We start from the raw sequence: 24,770 nt of genomic DNA, 5'->3' as shown, positions 1-24,770 counted from the left end.
TCTTTGCCTAACAAACACCACGCTCCACCCACTTCAGGCCAACTCTGATGCAACGTTGGCTGCTGTTAATCGAATGTTGTGGCAGGAGATTGCATACTTCCATCCAGAGCTTCCTGCCCACAGCCAGGCACGGTTCAAGGCAGGGCTGGTGGAGGCGAAAATCATGTCCCAGGATATAATGGAGTGTACAGAGGTCCACATTGACACCTCTGGCAGGGCCATCGCCACTGTTAGGCAGAATCCAGTGCAGTTCCCTTAGGGAGCACTACACCAGATTAGGACTACAGGTGAGAGCAATAAATCCCCTTTGGTATCAGTCTGTACCACAAAGATTTAGTTGGTAGCTGTGGCTGAGCAGTCAGACTTATCTCAAGAGGGAGATGAGCAGTATTCAGGGTTTACACAATAGGTCTACAATAGTATGCCACAAGGAAACACTGACCAAAGCTTTGTATTAAAAAGTAGTTGGATATTTATTTTATACACTTCTAATAAAACACATGTATCACAGTCATCAAGCAAGTTAAGTCAAAGGAAAAATATACACACTCCCAAGTTAAATTGTGAACCAGAGTGAAAACTGAGCAAAATGGCACATTGAAAACTACAATTCCTTACAAGGGAGGGAAAGCACAAGTTATTTAGAAATAGTTTCCTACACACCCTAGCAACACTTCCCGTAAGTTTGTGGACCAGTTTAAGCAAGACAGTGCATCAGTATAGGCAATACTTAACTGAAAACTGAGCAAAATGGCATTACACAAGGTTTAAAAATGGGAAGGAAAGGGTAGTTGTAAGAATTAGGTGCACCACACAGTTCTAGATAAAAATCAATCTAAAGAAGGCAGATCTAACAAATGTAACCAGAGTCAGCAGGCTTGTGCCAAAGTCAGTTGGTACAGGGCAATGGCCCAGGAGCAAAATGTTCCCTTAGCTGCAATCAAGTCTTTGGTTAACGATTTTGAAAAGGTGGATGCAGAAGTTGAAAAGACAATGTTAATAGAGAGGGGCGGCCAACCCAACAGGTAGGTTAAGGATTTAAAACACCTGTAGTGCTACCGCGAAGAAAAGGCGGCCTGGCGGAACAATGTACCTTTAAATGAAGAAGGGGTTCCTGCGGTGGCGGTTGTTCCTGGTAGTTCCTGCAGTTCGGGTGATCCAGCAGAGGTAAGAGAGGCGCTCGTCGTGGAGGAAGGTTCGAGTTACTGCACTACCCAGGGATTAAACCAGCCGCGGTGCTGCCCGACGAATAAAAGGTACGCTCCTTTAAATCGCGGTCCTGGTGGACTGGTGCCTGGCTATCCGGGCTCTGAGTACAGTGCACGGGAGATTCGACCAAGGCAGGTCCGGGAAGGCGATTGGCAAGCTGGTTGGCCCCACCAGCTCAAGGGAAGAAGGCTCTTGCAGAGGAAGATCTTCTCTCGTTGTGTGGAGAAAAGTGGTGAGACGCTGCAGCAGGGCTTCACCGGTGGTTCAGTCGTTACAGATGTCTTTGGCTTCTCTCCTCTTCTGCTTCTTAGTTCTAGTGGCGACGTCTTGCTCTTCCAGTCCTCAGGACCCTGCTTTTATGCTAAAAGATCCCCATTCATACAGCCTAGCTGTCACTCACACAGTGAAGTGGTCATCTTGGCGGGAGACCCTCCAGCCTATCAGGATAGAGTGTGACATGGGTTTCTGAGGCAACCCTGTCCAGTGGTCCTACTCCCCCTCCCGCACAATGGACCCACCCCATACTCCGTGGTGCTGAAAGGAGGGCTTCTCAGCAGAAGCCCGCCAAAAGGACGAACAAAGGATCCCCGACCGGGGTTAGAAGTTTAGAGAAAGACACGAGAAAGAAGTTATATTAAAGTTCTGGCAATAAAAACCTACCGGAGTAAAGTTAATATTAAAATACATCGGCGGTATGTTAGAGGCTGTCAGAAAAAGCGGTAGCTTCGAACAATGGGAAAATCCCATAGGGAAATATTTGCGGTCGAATATTTACGGTAGTAACCACTGCCACCAGCCAGAAACCTTTGAGAGAGGGACTGTATGCTACCCTCTCAAAAATGAACATAAGGGAAAAACTATTAACCCTTTCCAGTACCTCCATAGTAAAATGGTTTGTACTGGTTTAGTTCATAACAATTGATTAGTAAAGTCAATTGGGACTTTACATGCCCTGAAAGACAGTAGTCAGTCCCAGGGTATGGAGTCTATGTTTGTAGTCGCTACGACACCCCTGTGTCACTGCACAGAGGGTGCTGTGTAACACAGGTGAGTAAAGATGGTTTCTATGGGGGTGAGAAAATCCCATAGACATTAAACAGAAAAATAGCCTAGAACACACATAGCAAAAAGTGCCTAAGAGTGGGAACAAGAGCCTCGCTCTTAGCAGGAAAAAGAAACAAACCCTTCAAATCCAGCAAAGCTGCTGGGGGACTCTATAGGTAAGGGGAATTAGCCATAGAATGAGAATTCTCCCTAAAACCCCTTTCCTCCATACGTCCCACCATCCTCCCCGTACTAAACCTGTGTCATTAGGCAATTGTAATATTGTTGACGTGACAAATGGGACTGATGAGCCGCGCCGGTGGACCGAGCACATCTAAATTTAAGGGGAAGATCATTTTTCTGGTGAAAAAGCTTCAGTTTCTTGTCCCTAGCAAGTGACGCCCATACAGTATGGAGGAAAGGGGACTATGGACTAGGAGTACATTACTCACTAAAGTTTCATTTATTCATGAACATGTAAATTCATGATGGACCCCATGATTGAGAAGGCTTAAATTACTTGCCTGTAACTATTGTTCTCTGACATGGATTCACATGCAAACCCTCCGTCCGTCCCCTCTGTGGCTCTTCTTGGTTCATACTGCCACTTTACGTGCTTACCAAATCTGAAGATGACCACCAGGAGTGGAGTTTAGGGAGTGGACTGTCATTGGATTGGTGCAGTATGACCCAGATGACAGTGATTGGTTCAGAGGAGAAATACAGTTTTAAAGTGAAAGTGAAACCGTTTTTTCTCCCCGAGGATTCCCAGCCTAACGACAGAATATTCACGAGCATGTGAATTCATGCCAGACCCATGCTGGAGAACAATAGTTACAACTAACCTTGATTCCCAAGATGCCATTGTCTTGCCATCTTAACAAGCCCTTTGTCCTGCCTGTCGTCTTTGCCTCATGCTTGCATTCACTGTATGTCATGCATGCCTTGAAGTCTTATTTTCCCCATAACAAACAACTCTGCAGGTATTCTCAGTTCTTTGTGGCCTTGGGTCCTACAGCTATGGGTAAAAAGCTATGCAAGTCCTCCTTCTCCTGCAGGCCACTTCCTGATCAGCCGTAGGCACGCTCCACGAGCGCTGTCTCTTCCAGTACTGTCTTCCTTGTGGTGTCCCGCTGTTGGATATCTGTAGGGCGGCTGCCCTACAGATATCCAACAGCGGGACACCATGGCCACGTGGAGTTGAGTTCACGCCATCACAATATTCTACTGTGTGTAGAGGGATTCCAGGGTCGGACGAGTTGTGCTTTGCCATCTGTTTGCTTAAGGTGAGCTTTTTCTGAAGGTAAGCCTTTACCTCTGCCCATTCTTTCCATATTATGCTTCTGTGTACAGCTTTACAATCTTTTGAAACAGCATGTGAATCTATGAAAGATCCAATGCTGGAGAAGGAATAAGTATTCATGTTCTCCAGCATTATCTTTCATAGATTCACATGCAACCCTCCCGATACCCAGTTTATGGCTCTTCTTGATTAATTTTGCTACATTCACGTGCAATATGCTGCATCTGAAGATGGCCTCCAGGGGTGGAGCTAAGCAAATCTGCCTATTGGCTTTGGGGCAATATGTCCCAAATCGATTCTAAGAGAACAGTAAAGTGAGTGCAATTTCAAATGTAAATCTAATTTGCCTTAATGTTACTGAGGATTCCCTGCCTGACGACAGGGAATATTCATATAAAATGTGACTGTATGAAAGATACAAAATGCTGAAGAACAGGAGTCGCAGGTTAGTTACTTATTCCTTCGGGTATCTGGACGATTGGCTCCTTCAGGTCTGATCACTGGAGCTTGTGTAAAAAACACCTCAAGGACACTTGTAGGCTGTTGCACAGGTTGTGCCTCTCTCTGAATGTGCAAATGTCTTAACTTACACCATCACAAAGGCTCCAGTTTATCAGGACAATCTTGGATAGTTGGGTAGGGAATGCCTTACCTCCTGATGGTAGGAGTCAAAACTTGTCAGCTGGTCTCTCTCTAACAAAACTTGCCCCCGCCTCAGCTTTTCTCCACCTTTTGTGCCTTGGGGCATTTTTCTTTTCTGCAGATGTGGTTGAAAAGGCATTCTTTACACAGGCTGCTCTGTAGTCAATGGTCTCAATTTTTGGGCAAGATGTCAGACCTTCTCTGGATTTTGCTGAAGTTTGCAGAGACTGTTTTCCTGGTTGTCTTGCCAGTAGACTCTGTTGGCGGTGAAGCCGTTCTGGCAACTGTGGCCACCATTACAACAGATGTGTCCCTGAAAAGCTGACTTCCTCACCTCAGTGACTTTGGCCCCTGGTGGAGTGCTCTTGGCACACTAACCTTTTGGAGCTAAGAGCCCCCTGGACTGGAGCTGATGTTTCTTTTTACCTTCATTCCAGGGGAAGAATGTCCTGATCCTCATGGACAATACACTGGCCATGCACTACCTAAAAAAACGACGGGGAGTGCAGTCAGGCCAGGGAGCTCCTGTTCTGTGTCCTGTTGAACAGTATTTTGGTTTCCGCAGCCCACCGGGTCAGAATGGGTGATGAGGCTCAGAGCAGGGAATGGTAGATGCTCTAAATAGGCAGGGCTTGGTTGCTCACTAATGGGGACTTTGGCATTCTTGGAACTTTAAGGAACCCCATTAGCCAATCTTTTTACAACGCAAGACAGCAGAAAAGGCATGCTCTTCTGTTTGAGGGAATTTCCTCTAAGGGGGCATTAGTGGCTCATTTCTTTTGGAGAGGATGTTTAGACTGTACTATGCTGCCAGTTTCTATCATTCTTCTAGTTCTCACGAGGCTGACTAGGTTAAACCTTGGATGATCCTCATTACCCTGAATTGGACATCAGAGGATTTGGTACCAAAGCCTTCTTAATGTTAAACTGTTGTTTTTACTGGGCCACTGCATATCTGTTTCTTAGCCAACCCTCTCCTGATGGCTTGTTCTCTGTATTTCTGATTGTTATGATCCGGCTGGGAAAGAAATGCCTGACTCTCAGTGCCGACTCCACCAGTGGCCTCACTGCCACATCTGCGTTAAAGAAACATTGTCCCAGCTCTTGACATCTATCCGGCATCCCTCCACACATTTGCCAAACACTATTGCTTGGAGTTTTATCTAGTCAGGGCGCCCATTTTCTTTGGGTGATACTCGAGCATGTCCTGGTTTAGATGATGTACCTGCGCTCCTTGAGTTTCTGTAGTGCTTATATAAGAAACCTGTGGAAAGGACTCCTTTAAAAGAGCACATTTCTTACCTTTGCTTATATTCTCTCTGATCGATTAGACCTTCCTCCCACAGATTCCTTGTCTTCCCATCCTGGCCTGATGCAGAAAGTGCGTACACCATTATTTTGTGCTTTCCTTCAAATGCTGGGCACAAAAGAAAAAGGCGGAACTGAGGTCTTGTCTCAGTGGTCTGTATCCACGCTGCCCAAGGAGATCTTGTTCGGATCATGGGAGTCAATGACACAGAGTGGTGACCATTGGCACCCTTAGTGGGGAAAACGTTTTCAAAGATGAACTGAAATATTCTACAACGAGGGATCTGTAAGAAAGGCAGAATCCATCAGAAAGAATATTACTGGCGGTAAGTAATTTATTGTTGTTGGAGTTTACGAGTCTGCCTGAACCAATGTCATGAAGAATTGTAATAAAACTAACGCTAAGTTTGACAGAATAGTACTGCTTTGTCGATACTACAAAAATATTGTACTCAATTTCTAAACATCACTGGTGTTCTGTAGCTATGGTTTACATTGAAGACGGTAGAAATTAGCTTCGACATAATTGAATAATGTTTCCATATTCCTGCCTTGGTACTTTTGCATTGGTAGGCATTCACAACCTTGTAAAACCATCAGTGCTGTGGCGTGGTTTTTTCTGGGTACACAAATGGGGGATAACCCCTTTAACAGCCTTTTTTTTAAACAATACTTCTTAACACTGCACATCAATTCGTTTGTGATATATCCATGTGAGGCCTTTTAAATTTAGATGTAAGATAATGTTGTAATTATATTTATCCCATGGAAGCATAATAATACTTAAAGGACAACATTTTGTGTTGTCATTCTCCAATACTGATGGATGTAACCATATTCATAAGAGGGACAGGTATCTGAGACACTAAAGTCAGGGTTGAAGAGGTAACCGGTAAATATGATGTCTCTTGTTCTTTTAACATTGTTTGGATAATTTGATTTCTATTTTTATGATCCCATATTGTTTCAAGCTAAAGAAGATGTGGTTGCTACAGCGCCAACTGCGGTTGTGGATCCGGTAAAATGCAAAGAATGTTTTATTGGTAAGCAATCCTTTTGCAATGAATAATGCGTTAGCATGTTAAATGAAACGTACACACGCTCTCTTGCGTGGCGTGTACTCCTCAAACCTTCATAAGTCTGGGATGTCTGTCCACTTGAATGATAGGACAAAGCAAGTCCCTTAAAAAGAAATTGGGGACAGGGGTGTGTGCAGAGCTTAGGCCCTGTGACCTACCCTGCTCGCCTCTAAGAAAAATCTACTAAACAATGCTAAAGTGGTTATATACTTCCCACACAAGGTGTTTGGATTAACTCTGCATCCTTTACTTTTCTAAGCACTCTATGCATAGACGGGGTAATATTATTGCTTTAATTCTTCACATGTTTATTAATTGCCACATTTTTCACTGACCTTCTTTTGAGTAAATGGTGTTTGTCACATATGTGTTGCTTCATATGATGTATGCATTGCAGAGCATGGTTTTCTAAAGGAGTCCTTCCTCCTACAGATTTAGTTTTTAGATAAATATCCTAGCATCTGCTGTCCTCACAATTATTTTTTCAGCCACAGCGCGCACATTTCTACTCCACTTGGCGCCATTGGGTGCTATGAGGGTGCAGAAGTAAGACTAGGACACAATGCTGGTATGTTTTTAGATAGAAACCTTTTTTTATATGAAAAAGGGTTGGTGAAATGCCACTCTGTCCCTAAAACTAGGAAGGGGTTCCCTGGCTCTAAGAAAACTAAGGAAATGGTCAGAATGTCCATCAAGCCTACTTATTTTCCTAACACTATTAACTTACACTAACTGTGCAGGGATGATCTCTTCTTAATGTAAAGTGTTCTTTGTAAATCCCACCAACAGAAAAGTTCCCAGTCTTTTGGGTAATCGAAACTGGTGACAATAGAGGTTAAAGTTGGAGGTTATGGTCGTAATCCATTCTCCTAGAGTCCTTGGGCCTCATTACGACCCAGGCGGACTTCGCGGTGCTAAATGCACCGCGAAGCATGGCGGAAAGCCGCCGATAGCGCCATGGGGGTTGGCGGATTTACCGCCCCATTCCGACCTCGGCGGAGCGGTAAATCCCCAATCCCCATTCTGCCCTTCCCCATTCCCATTTTTGCCCCATAGGGTATAATGGGAGTGGGGAAGGAGTTAATTACGCCACCGTAAAATACGGTGGCGTAATTAACAACGAGGTCCCGTAGCGCCATGGTTTTCTCCGGCTGGTAAAACCAGGCGGAGAAAACCTCCATGGCGCTACGGGAACTCGTAGTATGGCGGAGAGGTACGCCATGCACTACGCTGGCGTAATACCCTCTCCGCCAGGGTCCTAATGAGGCCCCTTGTATTGCTCTTAATCGATCTAGCCAACAGAAACGTTCCCAATCTCTTGAGTGATCAGAAGGGGCAACAATAAAGAAATGTTGAACACCCTCAAGCTTAGAGCCATAGTCTGTTCCCCTAAAATCCTTCTTATGGGTTTTCTCTCCCTTTTGGGACCAGTCAGACCTGCACTTGCTTAACCAAATTTCAATAGACCGTTAACAAGAATGTACTCGTTATGCTTCTCTTATTTATCCCACCAACTTGGCACATTCCTTTTGACCAAGTGTAGGATCTTTTTGCACAAGGTATTCTTCACTGATTTTGGGTGCAGGTCCCAGTTTTGCAGTATTCCAAATGGTTTTGTTTCTTCCTCGCCCAACAAATGTTCTCGCTTGGACTGTCCCACTTTTGGGTGCGTGTCCCAGATTCAACCTGGTTCACTCTCCTGCAAAGCAGAATCCAAGTGATCCGGCCGCGGCTGAATTTACCGCGGCCCGACCATTCACAAGAGAAAGTTGCGAACTATCAAAAGTTTGCACCTTTCTCATGCAAACAAACATACATAATCACACCCATACCCACAACACACCCATAAACCCCCCCCACCACACCCCCAACATAAACATACCCTACTTACCTTCTTCATGCTGGTTTCCTGCGGCGCCAGTTCCCTTTCACTTCCGGGATCGGGAACCGGCGCCGCAGGGTCCTTCTTTTTTCATTTTTTTTTGTTACGGGGGCTGCAGGGGTTTCCTTTACTGTAAAGTATAGTGAGCGGGGTGTTGCGGGGGACACTCCCACAGCCCCCATTTTTTTGTCTTCATTTTTTTCGTGGGTATGCTGCGGGGGTGTCCCCTGCAACTCCCCGCTCACTATTCGACACAGTATAGTGAGCGGGGTGTTGCGGGGGACACCCCCGCAGTCTTTCTGTTATACTTACCTATAATGATACCACCAAAGGTTTGAACTTTTGGTGGTTCAAACCTTTGGTGGGAGCATTTTTCAGATTTTTAGTCCATGCAAACTTTTGGATGCGGTATGTTCGACTGCATCTGCACAGCAGTTACCTTTTCATGTACTTCTTGTTTGGGTGTGGGTCCCAGAATTGCAATATTCAAAACAGGCTTGTTATTCTCTTCTACCAATCCCAATTACTTGATTTACTCTCCTGCCAAGCAACTGTCTCAATGTCTTTTTTTGGGTGAAGGTCCCAGACTCCCAATATTCTGATTGGCTTCTGTTTCTCAAATGAGTGCGTGTCCCAGCGTTGCACTTTGTTCCCAGGGTTCCAGACCCTCTTAATGCGGCTTCTTTCTTCACCCCTTTCGTCCCCCGGATCTCCAGCACCACTCGGGTACCCCGCATACCTGTTTGCTATCTTATGGTAGGTACCAGCATTTCCCAAGCAGCTGCTGCATCTCTGGAGCCTCTTGTCAGGTTCAGGGCTTTATTGCGGTCTGCAGCGTATTTCCTGATGTCTGCGTATTCCCAGCATTATGTCCTCTTTCCGGGACGGTTTTCAGTGCTCAGTATGCCAGGAAGTTCCAGACGGCAGCAACGCGAGCTGTCCTTGCTTTTATTACCTCATTGCGTTCTTCTCCTCTTCTTTCTGCTTCCCTCATGCTTGCTCTCGTCACGTTCGGCGCTGCAGAGCTTGCCGGTTTCCTCCTTTGAGGATCGTTCTCTTGATGCATCTCAGCTCTGGGATGTTTAATCTCCCACGTTGGAAAAGGGAGTTGCTTTGGGCCAATCATGTTCGTTGAGAAGCTAGAAAAGCCCTAACTTGCCTTATGCTAAGGTGGGATTTCCCTGCCTAAATGAAACTAAGGAACGTCTGAGTAAAGGAGTTCAACTTAAGAATATGTCTATGTCCGAAACCTATACTTGCCCTCACAATTAATCTATACAATGTGTAGTGATGTCAGCAACCAAAAGAAACAGTGTCCAACATAGAGATTTGAGCTTCTTCCAGCTCACAGTTTGCCTCAGCTACCTTCCCCAAGCATAAAACAGTTCCAACAAAAAGTCTCAAATTACCTTAAGTTCAGGATAATACATATTTAGCCAATACTCGCGGTTCCCTTCCCCAAGTTGCAAGTAAGACAGTTCCAAATACAAAAGTAGCTTGAGACTCCATCTTCAAGTCTCAGGGTCCCTTCCCCAAGACTTAATTTCAGTATCACAAAAATATGCTTTGACTTCTTAGGGTTCTTTATCACGCTTGTGCCCTCTTTTTATTGTTGGTTTTAATGTGAATAGCTTGCCTGTGTTGTATTAAACTTCAGGGTTTCAGTTAATTCTGCTTTCAATATATATTTCTGTTGCATGTAGTTTTAACACAATTTGGTATTCAATATGCCTCTCTTTGGGTTCACTGTTAAAGTTCCATTCACTTTAGAATTCAGCATACAACGGTTTTACTTGTATTTAATGTTTCGTTCACTTCTGAACTAATATTGAACATGTATGCTTATGTGTAAAGTTTTATTCAGTTTTGTATTCAATATACAAGGGTTGTACCAATAACACACTTTCAATTCAACCTGCTGTTTAATATTCCTTTTAGTTTGCTTTATACGAAATATCCTGCCCTCAGAGACCTTAGAAAACGTGTTTCCTTAAGCATGCAACCACGCTGATACAAAGTATTCCTCTAGAACGAAAATGTATCCTGCTGGGCTAGTCTACTTTTATACACCTGCAGCCGCTTGACAGGTTGCAGGTGTGGATGTCCAATCAGCCCTTCCTGACCACAATCAACAGGACATGCCTAACATTCACAGCTCTTAGGAGGCATCTTCCTCAGCCCAGTACCAGAGTGGTAAATATTGTTCTTAGTTGCCTCTTCTTCGTCCAAGTACTGTCAAGTGTAATGTGGAGAAATGAGGGGAACTGGCTTTATAACAGTCCATGAAGGTTGGGGGGAAGGGTTGGGTTGGTCATTAATAGGGAAAGGGGTATACCATGTCTTGCCCCAGGGCACCCCACTCCCTCCACCCAGGTGATCCTCCCTCACTTCTGCACCCCCAGGGTCGGGATCCAAGAGCGATGGCCTTTCCCTGACCACCTGCACTGAGGATCCAAGGGGTTTGGGAGGGAGAAAACCCTTGGGTTTCTCACCCATAAGGTGTATTTACTGGCTTGGGGCAGAACATGACACAGCATTGTAGTTACTTCCAATGCATGCACTGTAGGACAATTCCTCAGTGTGCCACTCAAGATGGGATTGGATCCAAGAGATCCTGATCTCTATAAGACCATTCAGAGGAGATAAGCTCTTTGGAGAAGGACATGTAAAAAGAAGCAGCATAAGAAAGGGCTCTCACTCTTCTAGTAATCCCAAGCCAAGATTACTGAATGTTGCCTGAAGAAGCAGCAATTTAAGCCTGCTACTCCTGCTTCCTGGATACTGATAATCCAAGGATAGCATGAGCCTTAATAGTTGATTGATCTGGAAAACCATACCCCTAAGAAACCTAAGCAAGTGAGCATGGAGGAGGATGTCCCTGGAACAAATGACATATATTCTCATCTGATTGTGGCACAGGATGTTGGTGAGGTCAAGAACACCTCGTCAAGCCTTTATTCAAAAGTGAGTCACTTGGAAGCAAGAATATCCAAGGTGGAAAAGGATGCTGTGGACATGACGACAGAAATTACAGGAAGTTTCAGAGCTTATACCAAGGTGAAAGTGAATTGAATACGTTGTTAACAAGCAACATGGAGCTGGGGATTAAAAGCAGAGATCATCATTAACGAGTTATTAGCCTGGAAGAAAATATGAAATGCGAGATATGCAACATGAATGAACTTCTGGTCCACATACTGTCTGTATGTATGGCCAGGGAGTTATCAGTTTGGTGGATTTGGATTTTGCATTTAGAGTTGGCAACACTACTCAAGGTGGGTCATATCAGATAATGCTGGTCCTTGACAAGGTCAGTTTAAAAGACAAGATCTTGAAAGCAGCTAAAGAGAAGGGGTAAGGCGTTGTTCAGGAATATGCCAATTACAATATTTACATATTTCCCTAAGAAGGTGGTTGATAACAGAAAGGCTTTCCGTGAGCCAAGTCCTTAGTTACAGACAAACCTGTAAAGGCAGTCTTTGCGAGATATGCAATCTTTAAGATGTTTCTACATGATGGAGTGTAAAGCATGGATGATTGCACAGTAGCAGTGCTATGGTTAAATGGTGTTCATCCAACAAATGCCTTTTGGACACCAGATCCTGTTTTCTGTTTTGTGCTGTGGGCTAGAAGAAATTGTTATTTTTTACAAATGCATAGGTTGCTGTTTAAGTGATGCTGCACTTACTCGACAGCTTAACGGATCTCACCCATTTCTGCTGTGTATTGGCCTGCTGTGAACTACAACTGCAGAGAAATAATGTGTTTATTTTTTGCAGTGTTATGTTTCTGTCAAGATGACGCTGCACTTCTCCAGCATGGGGTCTGGGATGGATTCATGATCATGAATATTCTCCGTCGTCAGGCTGGGAATCCTCTATAATAGAAAAAACAGTTTCAGTTTCGTTTCTTTCTCCCATAAACCAGTCACTGAGCCCTGGGTCATACTGCCCCAGCCAATGACTGCCCTCTACCTAAGCCCCTCCTATGGCAGCCATCTTCTGATTTTTACAGCACGTTCATGTTTTGGGAGTCCTCGTACTTCGCTCTTCGAGCTTTTTGATGCATTTTTCGCTTTTTGAGAGTTAAACTCTATTTTTCGGTCATTCGAGCACTTGTGCTCCATCGATCATCTTTCCGACTAACAGGGACCTGTTTTTCGGCTTTTTCAGCGCCCCTGAAGGACTGTTTTCATCGAGTGTTCTTCTTGGAGGCTTCCAGAAGATTCTTCAGGCCTACACCACGTGGATCATGTCAGACGAGAAGGAGGACGGCACTTCCCTCTTCAAGCTTTGCTCCGACTACGGTTTGCGAAATGTGTACATAGACGACAAGCATTCCCAGTGCCTGTACTGCTTGCACCCGATGCATAAGGAGGAGGATTGTGAGTTTTGCTGTGGTTTCTCGAAGCGCACGTTGAAGGATCAACGCCAACGGTTGGAAGCGTGGCTTGCGTCCAAGGCCTCTACCACGGTTGCCACCCAGGGGCATGCCTCTCCCGGATCCGGAAAGCCTGAGCGGGCTTCTAAGTCCTTTGAGGGCGCACCACCCGTGGGGGCCAAACACAAGGCCAAGCACTGCAAGTCCGCTTCCGTCTGGGTTGCCACCGTTGCGGGTCCCGCGACAGTCAAGGCGAGAACGTCATCGGCATCGATGTCCAGCCACCACTGTGGATCGTCGTCCAAGAGGAAGTCAACTACCACATGGTCAAATTTGGGTGTGTTTTGTAATTGAAATTTGGGTTGTCTATCACATTACATTTGGCCTTAATTGTAACCTGCTAGCCCAGCGACTTTTCCTTACTGCTTTTCTTGCATATTCCACCTACTACCATTCTCTCTTTACTTGCTCATTGCGTTATCTGTTTCTCCTGTCTTCTCTAACTGCTTTTCTATTAACTATCCTTCCCTTCTCACTAAGTCTGGAAAGAAGAAATTCAAAAAGCATATCTTGACTTCCAATCCACGTCTCCCCATCTCTGATACCTATTCCAGTGCCTCTGCCAGACAAACCCTCATTGACATTCTCTTTTTCGTTGCTTCACCTGATCTATGGATCCCTCATATGATCTCTGTGCTTGGTCCTGTCGCCTCCTCTCCCATTAATGGTGGCACCCGCTGGGAAGTCCTCATGGCTTTCTTTGACTCCTCCTCAGTCATCATTAATGTCTACTTGAATGGCACTGTCATGGTGCATGGCACTCAGGCCAATCTCCTCCTCTTTGATAGACGGTTCCCTTGCCTCATCAACTTCCTCTCATCTGCAGCTGTCCCCTACTCTCCTCCCTTGGCTACCTTGCCCTCCTTTCTCTCTGCCCCTGCCTCATCTCAAGCTCCCTCCACACCTCCGCAGGGCATACCCCTGATTTGTACCCCTCCCCAGAAGGTTTTTAAGGCTGGTATCCTTCTACCAGCCTTAAAACTTGACCTTGATGTCCTCGGTCTTACCGAGACTTGGTTCACGGCCAGCTCTGTCACTTGTTTTGACACTCTCCTCTTTGATGGCTACAAGATCCTCTCCTCCCCCAGATCCAACCGGTCTGGAGGAGGTGTAGCCCTGATCTTCCCAGAGTGGATACCTGCCTCTATCATCCCCACTCAGACTTACTTTTCTTTCAAATGCATTTTCTGAAGTCTCTCTCTCTCTCTCTCTCTCTCTCTCTCTCTCTCTCTCTCTCTCTCTCTCTCTCTCTCTCTCTCTCTCTCTCTCTCTCTCTCTCTCTCTCTTCCCCCCCACCCGGCCACTCTCTCACTATTGCGACTCTCTACCGGCCCCCTGGTCAGAATACCTCTTTTCTCCCGAGTGGGCAGACCTCTCCTACTCCTCCTTCCTGGCCTTAACTACTCAACTCCTCCTTCTTGGTGATCTCAACATCCATCTTGATTCTCCCTGTTCCTCATCTGCGCTCTTTCGTGACCTCTGCGACTCCCTCTCTATCCTCCCCTCCAGCCCGACTCACTCTGCTGGTCACACACTTGAGGTCTCGATCTCCTCTGGCCTCCCCCTCTCTACTCCCCTCACCACTCCTCTCTCCTGGAATGATCACTTCCTCCTCTCATCTGTCCATCTCCTCCCCCAAGCCAAGCATTCCCCAAGATTGCCACCCACCTTCTTGGACATCCGGCCCATGAAGCGTGTGTCAATAGAGGCTTTCGCTGCCACCTTCTCCCCTCCTCCACCACCTCAGGCTGACTCGCACCCTGACACAGCCCTGTCCCTGCTCTACCCCTCTATTTCTGCTACTCTTGATGTTCTTGCCCCTGTCGTGAGGATCGGTTTGAAGTCCAAAGCCAAGTGTAATTCCTGGTATGACTCTGATCTAGCTACACCTAAACGCAAGCGTAGGGCGGCTGAGAGGAAATGGAGGGCTTCCTGCTCATTCTCTGACAAACTGGCCTGCTGCCTGCTCCAAAGCCAATATCGTCTCTCTGTCCGCTCCAAGAAGAGAGCCCACAATCAAGCCTGCGTCTCTGCGGCATCTAAAAACTTGGCCGAACTCCTTAAAATCTGCAAGGAGCTGGCCACTCCTTCTCTCACTCCCAGGATTTTTGCAATGCCCTTGCCTCTCACTTTAATTCCAAAACATAGGACATCTTGTCCACCCTCTCCTCCGCTCCCCCTTCCCTCGCCTCTCCATCACGGCTTGCTGACCCTTCTTCAGCCAACACCCCTCCCCCTCCCTCTTTCTCCTCCTTTCCACTTTTCTCCCTTGATGAGGTTGCTAGACAAGTCTATTCTATGTGTAAGCCTCATCAAAACAGGTCTATCCCTGTTCCTCTAAAACAATTAAGGACCACATCGATACCCTTGCTCTGGCCATTGCCGATTTCTGTAACCATTCATTTGCCTGTAGATCTTTCCCAGCCACCCCCGCCCCCCTGAAGCACTTCCTTGTGCATCCTCTCCTCAATAAACCCACAGCTGATCCCTCTTGTCTCGCTAACTACTGCCCATTTTCCATTACTCCCTTTTTTGGGGAAGCTCCTGGAAAAGCTGGCCATCTCCCAGCTTAACCTTCATTCTGACTCTGTTGGCTCTCTCCATGACCACCAATCTGGATTCAGAACTGCCAGAAGCACAGAAACTGCTCTCCTGAACATCCGTGAAGACCTGCTCTATAACCTCAACTCTAAGATTAACTCCGTCCTCATCCTACTTGATCTCTCCCTGCTTTCGACACAGTCATCCATACCATCCTGCTCAACCGTCTCCATGATAACCTGGGTATCACTAATCAGGCTCTGGCCTTGCTGACCTCTTTCCATTCTGATCGACCCTCCCAGTTAAAACTTGGGTCCTTCCTATCCTCTATCTCCCTCTCTACCTGTGGTGTTCGCCAGGGGTCTAACCTCTTGCCCTGGCTTTTCAACCAATACCTGGCAAGTCTCGCCTACTACATTTCCATTTTCTGCTCAAACTTCCAGTGCTATGCCGATGACACCCAACTCATTTTCAGGCTTCGCTCAGGCACCTCCTCGCCTTCCCTCATCTCCAATTGCCTAATCGCCATTCAAAATTGGTGTGCCGCCAATGATCTTTGTCTAAATGCCAACAAGACAGAGATCCTCCTCATTGGTACACCTTACCATCCTTTCCCCTCACTCTCTGGCCGGCCTCCCCTGGCCCCCCTCCTACCTCTACTTGCGAGGCTAAGAATCTCGGGGTCATCTTTGACTCCACACTTTCCTTCTCTGCACACATCTCTGACATCTCTAAAAAGTCAAACTTCTTACGGCACCTCCTTTGAGATACTCTGACTTTCCTCTCCTTCCCTCAGACGTTCACTGTCTCCCAAGCTCTGGTTCTCTCTAGGTTGGACTACTGCAACAGCCTCTTTCTAAATCTACCTTCCTCCACTCTTCGGCCTTTACAACTAATCCAGAACAGCCCCGCGAGACTTGTCCTTGGCCTCAAGCCCTGGGATCGTATATCTCCAGCTCTGAAACCCCTTCATTGGCTCCCAGTGGATGCAAGGATTACATTTAAAACCCTCTGCTTCATCCACAAGGCTTTCTGGGGCCTGGGTCCAAAATACCATCAACTATCCCTCCGTAAATAATCCCCTTGAGCTCTTCGCTCCTCTACTTCTAACTCCCCCAAGGTCGCTAGTTTTTCAAAGAAACGAGCTGGGAGCAGATCTGTCTTCAGCTATGGCCTCCCTTTGGAACAGCCTCCCGGCCACCTTAAACTCGATGAGAACCATCTCCGTTTCCAGAAGCACCTTAAGACCTTCCTCTTCGCTTCTGCCTTTGCCCCTCTTCTCCCCTGCTGATATGCTTCTCTCTCTCTGCACCATGCACCTGGTCATCCTCTGTCCCTCTGGCCCAGGTACCTGCTCACCCTGCCTGCCTGCCTCCCTCCTGCTCTGCCTCCGGGCCACTTCTGGCAATAGGATCTGTATCTGTACCCTTACAGTCCCCCATTCTTCTTCTGCACTTAAGGAATCTACCGTATCTGACTAATCATGAACTTGCCACTTGCTGGCTGCACTACCACTTTTCACTGCATTTATTTATTTATTTTTTCACTTATTATTTATTCTGTTCTCTCCTCTGTTCCGCACTTTCCACTTCTCCCCTTTCCACCCACTTTCCCCCTTTTCCATGCACTCGCGTGTTCTTAATGTCACTGGGCCTAGTAAGATCATTATTTTTGTTCTCCCTTGTTCCCCTTCCTTTGCTTGGTCGCGCTGTGTATGATCGTGATATAAATAAAATATCATACCCCGGGTAAGTTGAGAGAGAATCCAGAGAAGGCCACGTGACGAAGAAGGCCAAGGTAGACAAGGGGTCCGACACGGCCAGGAAGGAAAAGGACCAACCGGACAAGGGAGCCAGCCTTTCCGTGAAGGCCCAAGTGCACCAGCCAAAACCGTTGCCCTCTCTCGAGGTGGTGGTGGCTTTGCTTTCGAAGGCTATTGAGGTGGACTCGCAGCGTGCCCCGACGACAGCCACAGTGTCGCTTCCTCCCAGGAGGGAGGCTTCAAGCAAACCAGCTGAGAAAAAACCCTGGATAAGAGGATGCTGGACCTCAGCCCAAGACCGACCCCTCTGGACCTGAAGAAGGGGTTTGGGGGGCGTTGAATGCCCCCAGGGTACAGACATTTCTTCGGCTGATGAGGATGAGATCATTTCTGTCGAGGAAGTTGATGTCGACGGAAACGCCGGGGACTCGCCCTACGACAGAAGCAAAGACAACAGGGTTACCATCTATGAAGGCAACGAGGGGCCCTAGGACGAGGGCCTGGAACCTTGCACCCCAGATACCACCTAGTGACCTCTCACTGGACATCCTCTTAACCCTTCACACACTGGTGTCCAAGATACAGAGGAGGATGCCGGCGACACCACCGCCCTTGTTAGGGAGAATTCTCTGTAAAGGCTAATTTCCCAAACCTAGTGAGTCCCCCAGCAGCTTTGCTGGATTTTTGGGGTTTATTTTTTTCTCCTGCTAAGAGTGAGACTCTTTTACTCCTACTCTTAGACATGATTTGAGGTGTTCCTTTGTCTTTCCATGTGTTTTATGGGCTATGGGGTCTTTTACTACATAGGATCTCATGTGTTTTTGATGTGGGTTACACAGCACCCTCCGTGCCGTAACCCAGGGGTGTCGTAGCGACCCCCAAACATAGACTCCATATCCTGGGACTCACTACTGTCTCCCAGGGTATGTAAAGTCACCATTGGCTTTACTAGTCCCAAATTATGAACAGAAACCAGTACAAACCATCATCCTGTGGACGTACTGGTCGGGGCAATTCGATTGCCCCGGGGTCTGTTGTTCGAGGGGGCAATTCTCCGTCCGCCCTGATCGAGTTTTGGCTGGTGGCATTGGATACTACTTTTTATATTCGACCCGAATATATCTCTATGGGATTTTCCCATTGTTCGAGGCTACCAACTTTAATTATTTAATTCCTATAGCCTCAAACATACCGCCGGTTTATTTGTTTAATATTAATTCACCGGTTGGTATTTTTTGCCAGAACTCGATTCTAAAATGGCGTTTGTGTTCTCTTCTGTGACTCCCTTTGAGTTGAGCCCTTTGTTCCACTTTTTGGTGGGCTTCTCCACAGAAGCCTCCAAAAGTGGTGCCACTCTGTCTGGGTACCACAGGGGGTGGGGGAGGGGGTTTAGGCACCCTGGACTGAGTTGCCTTGGCAACTCAAGTCGCACTCTTGTGTGATTGGCCCAAGTGGTGAGCCGGCCGGCTCACCACTTAGCATGTTTGATTGACAGCTAGACTGAATGAATGGGGGTTTGCTGCATAAAAGCAGGGCTTTGGGGACTGGAACTTGAGAAGTCGCCACAGACCTAAGAATCCGAGGAGGGAGAAGCTGAGCCGACCTGCAACGACAACACCACCGGTGGAGCCCTGCTGAACCGTCTCACCACTTTTCCCGACGACAGAGGAGATCTCCAGTCCGGAGAGTCTCCTTCCTTTGACTGGTGGGGATAACCAGATTTGCCTTCTTTTCACCTTCCTGGAGCATCTCGTAGCCGCCTTGCCTGTGCCAAGCACCCCGGCAACCGGAATACCACGGTTTACCACTACCTCCAATAGAAGGGTAGTACCTTTTAACCGAAGAACTCCATGGCTGGTTTCTTCCCTGGCAGTGCAACGACCTTCATCTTTCCTCCATGGCGAGACCTCCTCTTCCTCTGGACGAAACACTGACTTGCACCTGCTGCCAGGAACAACTGCCCCCGCTGGAGCTTCCTTCCCACTTAAGGTACTGTGTCCCGCCTGGCTTCCCTTGCGACAGATCGTTCGGGATGACAGTAAAGCCTCGACTTTCTAACCTGGGCTGGCCTGGGACAACCTAGCTAACTTTTCCTGACTTTAATTTCATTCTTTGTGTGCAAACTATCTACAAGACTCTTTGGGCATAACCCCACTGTGTGAACCTGGACCCCTTCTGCTTGCTCTCTCCAAGAGTGGGCCTTGCAATTGACTTCCTTGCTCTCCAGTAGAACTCTGCATATCCCGCTTTACTGCGGTACTTTTAAAAGTATTGACATTTGTGTGCTTCCATAACTCTGCCTTTTCCCTCCCTTTTTAATAACTTATTAGAGTGCCATCTTATGTTAAGCGCTCACCTCTGTCTGAAAATAAGTGGTGTTTCTCATTAAGACTTGTCTAATAAGTAATTAGGGTTGTATATATACAATAGTGACTCTGTGCTGAATTTACTTACCTCTTTGTGCTAGTGTAATCTACAAGTGTGTCTTTAAATAAATAACTATATCCTTTTACACCAAAGCTCTGGTCAGTGTTTGCTTGTGCTACTGTATCTCTGTACCTATTGTGTATACTCTATATACTGCCTAACTCTTCTTGAGGGAAGTCTGACTGCTCAGCCACAGCTACCAAGTGAATGTGTGTGGTACAGACTGCTACCAAGTGGGTTTACTGCCAAACACCTGTAGTCTTAAATCTTTTGCAGTGGTCCCTAAGGGAACTGCACAGGTTTCTGCCTAACAGCCCTCTCCTCCTGCGGCACCACTACCGGCCACCGCATTGACACCAGGGGAACCGCCGGCCAAGAAGAGGAGGAGGCACCCTACGCCTCCATGCCACCCATCGCCCCCCTGTACCGTCCAACAGAGACAGTCGGACACAGTGACAACGGGCACGGATGACGACGGCGGGATGCATGAATGCAGGGCCTCCCGTCACCTCCGACCAGAGACTCTCCACCGGATGAGGTAGGATCTTTCCACGTGATGATTGCCCGAGTATCAGAGCTTTCCAGCTCACGCCGGAGGAAAGGAAGAAGAATGGCTTCCTATATCAGTGCCAAAAAGGAAGATCATCCTTTCGGTCCCGCTCCTGGACGATGTTTGGGACGAAGGACTGGCTCTGCTGAAGAACCCCTCAACGGCCCCAGTGAAGAGAGAACGGCTGGAGAAGCAGTACAGGGTGCCGGACTCTGCACCCAAGTGCTTATTGTCTAAAACCGTCGCCGGACTCGGCGGCTGCCAGGAAGAAATCGTCGAGCTAGTCTTCCTGCACCCCTCTAGACAACGAGGGGAAGAAGTTGGATTCGATGGATATTAAGGTTTTCTACTCTGCGGCGACCACTGTCCAGATACGACCGGGAGCTTTGGTTTAAGCTAGCTCTGCTACTGGACTTCCTCCCCGATGACAAGCGGGTTGAGGCTTTGGAGATCCTTCAAGAAGGAGAGATGGCATCGGACCACACCATCAAAGTGGCCCTGGACATTGCAGACACAGGTTTCCGCCAGATGGGAAGTGGAGTTTGTCTGCGCCGTCGTGGCTGGCTCAAGGCCACCAACTTTAGACAGGAGGTCCAGACAAGCGTTTTGGACATGCCTTTTGGCAGGGATAACCTGTTCGGGAAGGCTGTGGATGAATCCCTCCAGGCCATCAAGACGGACACAGAAATGGCACGTGCCCTACGCACCCTACAGCAACAACGACCATCCTTTCGTTCCTCAGGAGGAAAGGCTATCCGCTCGTTGAAGGGATTCGGGGGGGGGGGGGGCTCATCCTCTTACCGCCAGCCTTCCTGTTCCTCGACCCAGAAAGCCAACCGGGGTCGCTCCAAGTCCTTTGGGGGTGGACGTCGTTATCAAGAACCGCAAGACGGCCCATTAACCTCTGAGCAAGATTGAACCGGCCAGGACGTTGTGCCCCCACCCGTGCACCCGGATGGGTAGCCGGCTGGCAAACTTCATCTGCGTGTGGGAGATCATCTCAACCGACGGATGGGTGCTGGACGCTCTCGCCCATGGACACACCTTAGAATTCCAACCAAAGTGTCTGCGAATACCACCAGTAGCGCGGCAGGAAATCCACATCCCTCAGCTGCTGCTGGAGGTTCGGGCCATGTTACAAAAGGGAGCGATAGAGCTTGTTCCCCGGAGACTCCGAGGCTACGGAGTATACTCAAGGTACTTCCTTGTAAGAAAGAAGACCGGGTGCTGGAGGCAGATTGTCGACCTACGATGGCTCAACAAATACATAAAGTCCCAGAAGTTCTGGATGGTCACTCTGCAGCACGTGCTCTGCCAGCTGGACGAGAGGGATTGTTTGTCGTTGTTGGATCTGGAGGATGCGTACTTCCACATCCCCATACACAAAGGACACATCAAGTTTCTGTGCTCCATCGTTCAGGGGACGCATTATCAGTTCAAGGCCATTCAATTTGGGCTGAAGTTGGCACCCAGAGTCTTCACCAAGTGCTTGGCGCCGGTGGCGGTCCATCAGCAACTGCAAGGGATCCACGTTTACCCCAATCTGGATGACTGGCTCATCCAGGCCAAGTCAAGGGACACCGCCGTCGAACACATGAAGTGGACCATCCTTCTAACGGATCTGGGGTTCTCAGTGAACTCTAAAAACCTGGATTAACTCCCATCGCCGGACGGTCTGTTCCTGGGATCCAAGCAAAACACTGTATCATGCCTGGCGTCAACGTGGAGGGAAAGGATATTGGCCATCTTGGGAAAGGTGCAAAGGCTGTTGGCACTTAGGATCGCCACAGTGAGGACCATCAAGTTGCTGATCGGCGTGATGTTTGCATGCATTTACCTGATTCGGCTATGCAGGTTACGGGTGCGGCCTCAACAGGGGTTACTAGACGCCCGTTGGGTCAAGGTGTCCGGAAACTTCCAGGACAGGATCGCGCTTGACGAGGAGTTCTGACGAGCAATCGGATGGTGGGCCGTACGCTCCAATATCGCTGGGGGCACAGATTGCCAGAGTCCCCATAGCAGGAGACGTCACGACAGATGCGTCTCTGGAAGGATGGGGAGCCCACACCGACCGCCTTCACGCCAGTGGCCTGTGGCTGCTGGAAGAGAAGACACTACACATAAACCTACGGGAACTACAGGCAGTGTTTTGAACCCTCAAGTCGTTTCTGCCATCCCTCAAGGGCAAGGTCATGAGGGTCTTCACTGACAATACCACCACAATGTTTTACATAAAGAAACAGGGCACCAGATCCTTGACGCAGGACTTGTGGCACTGGGCCGCTGCCCAGGGGATGTTCCTCATTCAATTCCACCTGGCAGGAGTAAAGAACACTGTTGCCAACTCTCTCAGCAGGGAGCTATGCTCTTGCCACGAATAGGAGCTTCGGCAAGACCAAGTCGCCAACATGTTCAACAAATGGGGCAATCCCCATGAACACCAAGTGCTGTTGGTTCACCAGCAGGTTTCCCCAGCTGCGGAGCATGGGGGACGCATTATCATTCCCCTGGGACAGCCTGTTTCTGTATGCATTCCCTCTGGTGCTTCTTCGAGTCATCAATCAACTCAGACGGTACCGGTGCAGGATGATCCTCGTCGCACCATTGTGGCCCAGGCAGATCTGATACCCGGACCTTCTCAGCATGTCGGCGTCCCCTCCAGTCAAGCTGCCATTGGTCGCGGATCTGCTTGCCAGAGAAGGAGGCGCAATCCTGCACCACGACCCAGGATCGCTGAACCTAAAGGCCTGGCTCCTGCAGCCTTAGAATTCGGTGGGTACGAGCTACCGTCGGACTGCAGGGAGGTCCTTGCCATGACCAGGGCATCGTCGACTCTAAACTGCTACGGGCACAAGATCAACTCTCTGAGGACCACTGCCCCTCAGATCCTTCGATATTTGTTGTCTTTGGCTAAGGTGGGACTGGCGCACGCTTCCATGAAAGTGCACCTGGTGGCTATCTCCCGCTACACCAGGTCTGTGGTATGGTCTTCTCTTTGGTCACACCGTCTAATCAAGGAATTCATTCAAAGACTATTTTGATCGTTCCCGCCGGTGAAGGCACCTGCACCGACATGGGAACTCAACGTTGTACTGACGATGCTCATGGAGGCCCCTTTCGAGCCTATCCATTAAGCTCCTCTCAAGTTCCTTTCGTGGAAGACAGTGATTCTCATGGCCATCACCTCTGCCAGGAGGGCGGGAGTGATCCAGGCCCTGACCTGTGAGCGGCCTTATTTGACTTTCCACAAGACGAGGGTGGTGCTACGGATGCACCCCTCCTTCATGCCTAAGGTTCCAACGGAATTTCATCTCAACGAACCTTTGGTGTTGCCTGTGTTTTTTCCAACGCCTTTGTCGCCGGCTGAAAGGTTGTTGCACATGCTGGATGTGGCTCGAGCACTGAAGTTCTATGTGGCGCGCACAAAGAGTTTCCAGAAGACGTCACAACTTTACATGAACTTTGGTCCTGTGAACCACGGGAAAGCTTTGTCCAAGGCTGCCTTCACCAGGTGGCTCTCTGGTTGTATCACTCACTGTCACCGGTTGGCAAACCGACCACTGCCCGGCCATCCAAGAGCCCACTCAACCCGAGCCCTTGCTGTGACGACGGCATTCCTGTCTGGTGTATCCCTGCGGGACATCGGCAGGGCTGCTACGCACACCTTCACAAGATTCTACTGCATCGACAGGGATTCCAGAGAGGGGTCCACGATCGTCCAAGCGGTGCTACGCAACCTGTTCGCTTGAAGGTGAGCCTGGTGACGAAGTAAGAGTAATTACCTCTGTTGAGCCCTGCCACCTCCCGTGGTTCTATATGTATGAACTGCTATGTAATCGTTATTCATGAGCATGTGAATCCATGCCAGACCCCATGCTGGAGAAAGGAACAAGTTACTTGTAACTGTTGTTCTCCAGCTTGGGTGTGGCATGGATTCACATGCGAGCCCTCCCTCCTACCCATCTGTGACTCTTCTTGGTCAAACTGCCACTTTACATACTACCAAATCTCAAGGTGGCTGCCGGAGGAGGGGCTTAGGGAGTGGGCAGTCATTGGCTGGGGGCAGTATGGCCCAGAGCTCAGTGATTGGTTTATCAGAGAAAGACAGTTTGTAAGTGAAAGTGACTGTTTTTTCTTTTACCAGCCTGACGACGGGGAATGTTCATGAGCATGTGAACCCATGCCAGACCCATGCTGGAAAACAACAGTTACAGGTAAGTAACTTGTTCCATACCCTCCAATGGACGTTTTGAGACTCTGTTGGATAGAGGAGTCTAGGATAATGGGTCTTGATGAGGTGAGGTCCAGCAAGGCTTGGCTGAATCCAAAGGTGAAACTCAGTGGGAAATCACTTTTCTGGTCAGGGTGGTTCTTGGGCAGCATGAAAGGGCTTGATGACTTAATGGAGGATGGTGCTGGGATCCCTTTGGCAAGGTTAAATGCAAAACTCAAAATGGAATTGAATAAGAGAAAAGAGATTTGAATGTTGAAAAAAGCATTTGGGGACGTGGGTGCAATTGGTAAAGATGACCTAGGGGACACCGTTAAGCAGCTTGCTTCAGCGCCTTGGTGTAAAGCGCTCT

The 24,770-nt window shown here is 48.1% G+C and overlaps 1 protein-coding gene across 4 annotated transcripts in view; it reads left to right on the top strand.

Moving 5' to 3' along the window:
- Positions 1 to 24,770, top strand: part of CENPC (centromere protein C) — a 1,963,500-nt gene that overhangs the window by 1,639,511 nt on the left and 299,219 nt on the right. For all 4 annotated transcript variants that reach the window (XM_069630493.1, XM_069630492.1, XM_069630490.1 and 1 more), the window contains one exon: positions 6,478 to 6,549. In XM_069630493.1, the coding sequence (XP_069486594.1) occupies positions 6,478 to 6,549 (72 nt within the window). The remainder of the gene's footprint in view (positions 1 to 6,477; positions 6,550 to 24,770) is intronic.

This window comes from Ambystoma mexicanum, chromosome 6q, assembly GCF_040938575.1.
Source record: "Ambystoma mexicanum isolate Mex_15411 chromosome 6q, UKY_AmexF1_1, whole genome shotgun sequence".
Lineage (NCBI taxonomy): Eukaryota > Metazoa > Chordata > Amphibia > Caudata > Ambystomatidae > Ambystoma > Ambystoma mexicanum.
This window is presented reverse-complemented; position numbering and strand designations above follow the sequence as displayed.